Genomic DNA, 2,303 nt, shown 5'->3' on the forward strand with positions numbered 1-2,303 from the left:
CGGAGACACGCCCCGGCAGGAGAACAGACGAACGGGAGGAGGGGACAAGCACATGGAAGACCGGCCCATGGAAGACGCGGCGTCAGCAGCAGCAGCAGTCAACGGCAACGGCGCAGACGAAGACGGCCGCAAGATCAAAAAGACAAAAACCCATCGCGCCGCCCCCCTAGCAGAGCGCATGCGACCCAAAACCCTCGACGACGTCTGCGGCCAAGACCTGGTCGGCCCGGACGGCGTCCTCCGCTCGCTCATCGAGTCGAACCGCGTCCCGTCCATGATCCTCTGGGGCGCGTCCGGCACGGGCAAGACGACGATTGCGCGGTGCATCGCGCACATGGTGGGTGGGCGCTTCATCGAGCTCAACGCGACGAGCTCGGGCGTGCAGGAGTGCAAGCGGCTCTTCGCCGAGGCGGCCAGCGAGCTGCAGCTGACGGGGCGCAAGACCATCATCTTCTGCGACGAGATCCACCGCTTCAACAAGGCCCAGCAGGACGTCTTCCTGCGGCCCGTCGAGGCCGGCACAATCACCCTCATCGGCGCCACGACGGAGAACCCGTCCTTCAAGGTGGCCAACGCGCTGCTCTCGCGCTGCCGCACCTTCACCCTGCGGCCGCTGGGCGCCGACGACGTCGTGGCCATCCTGCGGCGCGCGCGCAAGGCCGAGGAATCCGTGTACCCGCCCTCGCCGCTCATCGACGACGAGATGATGGAGTACCTGGCGCGCTTCAGCGACGGCGACGCCCGCACCGCGCTCAACCTGCTCGAGCTCGCCCTCTCGCTCACCCTCCGCGACGGCATGACCAAGGACGCCATCAAGCAGTCCCTCACCAAGACGCTCGTCTACGACCGCGCCGGCGACCAGCACTACGACACAATCTCCGCCTTCCACAAGTCTGTAAGGGGCAACGACCCGGACGCTGCCCTCTACTACCTCGCCCGCATGCTCCAGTCCGGCGAGGACCCCCTCTTCATCGCCCGCCGCATGGTCGTCATCGCCTCCGAGGACGTCGGCCTCGCCGACAACTCCCTCCTCACCCTCGCCACGTCCACCTACACCGCCACCCAGCAGATTGGGCTCCCCGAGGCCCGCATCCCGCTCGCACACTGCGCCGTCGCGCTCTGCCTCGCGCCAAAGAGCACCCGCGCGTACCGCGGCCTTAACAACGCCTTTGCCGCCCTGCGCGAGCCCGGCGTCGCTAGCTTGCCTGTGCCGCTGCACCTGCGCAACGCGCCGACGAGGTTGATGCGCGATAGGCTCATGCGCGACCTGGGCTGCGGCGCCGAGTACAAGTATCCGCCCAACTACAGGGACGGCAAGGTCAAGCAGCGCTATCTGCCCGAGGAGCTGACGGGGCGGCGGTTTCTGGAGGCGAGGGACTTGGGGACCGAGGTTGATCCTGATTATGAGATGGATGATGCGGGTGCGTGATGGGATTTTTGTGAAACTTTTGACGGAAGGGGAATTGGCATATGATGGGACGGGGGCGATACGAATTGTATTATACTACTACATGTACGTTATGGCATAACGAAGTTCGAAGACTTGTAAAAAGGGGGGTGGGGATCTGGATACATGATATCCCCACCGACGACGATAGCAAAGACATGCATAGACAGCGTTTCTATTTAGAATATGAAACCAGGAAAGGGAAAAAGAACATACCACATATATGCATATAGACATTTAGCAAATGTGTACCAGCATCATAGCCATCAGACTTAAAAACAATGCTTTCTTCTTTCGTAGTGATACATTATGTAACTATGTAAATACTGAATGGGGTATATGACGAAGATGGTGTGCATAAACTGTAAGCGAGAAGGGAGGGAAACATATGCTAACATGTAATGTACAGTACATGCGTGAAGATCGGTAGGGGAAGTTGGGTAAAGGAGATTTATGATTGCGGTTGGTTTGATCATAGTTGTGTGTGTTCGTGTTAAAGATGTCTTTCTGCTTGATATGCCCCTGCTTGATATGCCATATGAGTTGAGTCCCAACGATGGGGCGTGAAAAGAAGAAGAAGGATGCTGAAAGCCAAATGAAGAGAGAAGACAGTCCATGCTGCACGCAAAAGCAAACTTGAGTGCGTCAGTGTAGAAGAAAGAGTATGCCATGTAAGTGAGTATGCCATGCAAGAGTATGCCATGCGACATCAATGGAACCACCACAACACCATACAAACCTCCCACCCAACCACAACGAAACACAACAGACAAAAAGTTCAGTAGTAGCTCAAAGCTCACTCCAATCCAGCGGCACTCAAGGCCCCGTACCCAATCCCCTTCCTCCTCCCCCTCAC

At 58.2% G+C, this 2,303-nt stretch overlaps 1 protein-coding gene across 1 annotated transcript; it reads left to right on the forward strand.

The window, feature by feature from the left end:
* Positions 1-67: 67 nt before the first annotated feature.
* On the forward strand, positions 68-1,429 carry BBK36DRAFT_1173255 (P-loop containing nucleoside triphosphate hydrolase protein; the record flags this gene model as incomplete). Its single annotated transcript, XM_024895846.1, has 1 exon — positions 68-1,429. One exon carries the CDS (start codon positions 68-70, stop codon positions 1,427-1,429), a length of 1,362 nt encoding a protein of 453 aa, XP_024744990.1.
* Positions 1,430-2,303: the final 874 nt, after the last annotated feature.

The sequence above is a fragment of the Trichoderma citrinoviride genome, assembly GCF_003025115.1.
Source record: "Trichoderma citrinoviride strain TUCIM 6016 unplaced genomic scaffold BBK36scaffold_30, whole genome shotgun sequence".
NCBI lineage: Eukaryota > Fungi > Ascomycota > Sordariomycetes > Hypocreales > Hypocreaceae > Trichoderma > Trichoderma citrinoviride.